Here is a 2,798-nt window from a genome sequence, read left to right as displayed (position 1 = left end):
TGTAATCGTGGAAGGCGGGCTACGGCACACGCAAGGGGAGTGGAGAACAGGGAGGATGTACATTAGGTAGACTCCTCAGATCCAGAGCATTTGGATTTTCCCACCTCCAAGTGCAGCTGACCCCTGCCCTAGTCCCCAAGACAGCAACAGGCCACCTAGGATAACCTCCACTCCAAGCCTTTCATTCCAACCCCGCCTCCTCAAGCTGGCAATAGGCCCGCCCCCTTTCCTCCCTCCTGGTCCACTCCTGCGCGGCTCCTCGTCTGGCGCCTGCGCACTAGAGATCACCCGACCCTGTGGGCGGAGCCGCGCAGGCGCCGGTACCGCCCATGGCCCCGCCCACCCTGGCCCTGGGCCCGCCTCCGCGCACACGCACTTCCCGCCATGCCTCCCTGCCCACCTCGGCCGAGCCCCGCAGAGCTCAGCCAAGCGAGCACGGCGCGATGGACGGCCGAGTGCAGCTGATCAAGGCCCTCCTGGCCCTGCCCCTGCGGCCCCAGCCGCGACGGTGGAGGAACCCGATTCCCTTCCCCGAGACGTTCGACGGCGACACCGACCGGCTCCCGGAGTTTATCGTGCAGACGGGCGCCTACATGCTAGTGGACGAGACCCTGTTCTCCAGCGATGCCCTGAAGGTGACGTTCCTCATCACCCGCCTCACGGGGCCGGCCCTGCAGTGGGTGATCCCCTACATCAGGAAGAAGAGCCCCCTCCTCAATGATTACCGGGGCTTCCTGGCCGAGATGAAGCGGGTCTTTGGATGGGTGGAGGACGAGGACTTCTAGGCCAGGAGACCCTCGGCCTGGGGGCGGGTGCTCGGGGAGGGTCCGCTGCGCCAGTGGCCGCCGCCCAGATCGCGACAGGCGTCCTCCCGCCACGCCTCCCCCTCCCTTACCTTCGAGTCGCCGCGATGTCCCCCGCGCTCCTGTCCCCTCCCGCGTAGTGCTTGCCTTTGTTCCAGGAATAGCGCTCCAGGTTCCCGCTGCTGCCCCTGGGCCTCGCTCTGGAGCGCGCCGCCGCCGCCCCCTCTGGCGTGCCCGGCCCCTCCCGTGCACACTTGGCTCTGCCTGTGCTCCAGCTGCAAGCTGGGCTCCGGTTACACTCTGGACAGACCACTCACAGCCCGCCCCCTTGCCGGACTCCCGGGCCTGCATCGATGTGCCCAGAGACCTGCGCTGCCGCCGCCATCACCATCCACCGCATCCCACCGACAGACTGCAGCCTCCAGCGATCTGGACTCACCCGGGAGGTGTCTGAGCAGGCCACGGCCCCTGGACCACGATTCAGACAGCCCACTGCCCCCGCTGTGAAGGGGCCGCCAGCCTTTCGCCGTCAGCGGGACCCATTTCCTCCCTACTCCCAGAGACAACTTCTGCTCCTGCCAGATGGCCGCCAGGTCCCAGGAGTGCCTGGCAGCTAAATCGAGTCACTTGTTTTCTCCTGTGGACCTGTTAGTTTTGCCCAGAATCCAGTTCTCTCCTGAATTTGCAGCTGTCTCTCTGATGTGTGCCTTTTGTTCAACACAGTCACCCCTGCACTCTGCCCGGCTCTTCTACACTACCTGGACAAAAGTCTTTTCCTTATTTTCAATAAATGTCAGACGCTATTAAAAAAGAAATTGAGTCTCAATGACTGTGGTGCCTCTCCCTCCCTGGTCCAGTACCTGGGGTCCGTGTCTTGTTCAGCAGGTATGTCCCCTGCCATTGTGTGGCTGATGTTGAGTCTTGCATCTAAAACAGAAAAGATAATCGGTGGTGGTCCTAGTGATGGGGACCCTGCTAGTAGATCATTCAATCCCAGATGCTGACTCTTCTGAACCACTCAGTTCCATGAGGCAACGGACCTTGATCTGATTTTGGCCAAGGTGAGGTAAAGAGAAGCGAGCCAGCATGCTGTTGGCAAAGATTTCCTCATTTCTAAGAAGCTGCTGGGAAGCACACCACCTGACTTTTACAAGCCATAAATCCTACACATTTGTTGCTGAGCACCTGCCATAGTTTTCTTTAACCCATTTTTCAGGGAACCAGCAGAATGACAGGTGCTTCAGAAAAAACATTTACATTTATAGAGCCTGAGTGTGTGAGTAGTGGAGAAAGGAATGTAGAACTGAGATGGTTAGTTTAGGTACAAACCTGGTTGATCACCTGCAGGACAATAAAATTATAACTTTCTCTATTGGACAGAAAAGGAAAACACATTAATCCTTACTGTTTCTCTGCATGTTAACCTCTAAAGCTACAGTGCTGGAAGAAAGCCTCTGCTCCCTCATCTGTCGCTGGGGAAAGTTAAACACCCTAATACGGTCAGATAAAAGATGGGCTCACAGCACTCTGGTGTGATGTTAAGGGTCATGGAATCAACTCTCTGCCTCATTTCTAATTTGAGTAATTTTTCCAGAAAATTTGAAAGAATTGGGAAAAGGCTGAGCTTAGTTCATATATGGGTTGGCTTTATCTGTGATAGAAAACAAAAAGGAATGAGACTGCAGGATAAAGAGTAGTAATGCTTACAGGGCAATCCTTAGACTTCTTTGCCTTTGGCCTCTAGATGAGACTTTTTGGCTTTTGTTAAATTGGTATTTAATCATCCTTAGCCTTTAATTTTCTTTTTACATCTCATCAATAGCCTCTTGTAGCAACCATCTATTTGGGCAATCTTTATAATTGCTACTTCCTTTTAACCACTCAAACTCCTGAGATGTTGCACCTGTCAGTAAATTTCCTTCCTTTGGTCTCCTATCTCTCACTACTAGTGAAAGTTTTGACAATTGCACAACTACCACACCATAGGGGGTATCA

The 2,798-nt window shown here is 54.8% G+C and overlaps 1 protein-coding gene across 1 annotated transcript; it reads left to right on the top strand.

Moving 5' to 3' along the window:
• The first annotated feature begins 347 nt into the window (after positions 1–347).
• LOC106830367 (retrotransposon Gag-like protein 8) lies at positions 348–1,618 on the top strand. The gene has a single exon (XM_014839952.3). The coding sequence runs from the start codon at positions 444–446 to the stop codon at positions 783–785; it is 342 nt and encodes a 113-aa protein (XP_014695438.3). The 5' UTR covers positions 348–443; the 3' UTR covers positions 786–1,618.
• The last annotated feature ends 1,180 nt before the right edge of the window (positions 1,619–2,798 follow it).

This window comes from Equus asinus, chromosome X, assembly GCF_041296235.1.
Source record: "Equus asinus isolate D_3611 breed Donkey chromosome X, EquAss-T2T_v2, whole genome shotgun sequence".
Classification (NCBI taxonomy): Eukaryota; Metazoa; Chordata; class Mammalia; order Perissodactyla; family Equidae; genus Equus; species Equus asinus.
Note: the sequence above shows the minus strand (reverse complement) of the source record. Positions and strands in the feature narration are given on the sequence as shown.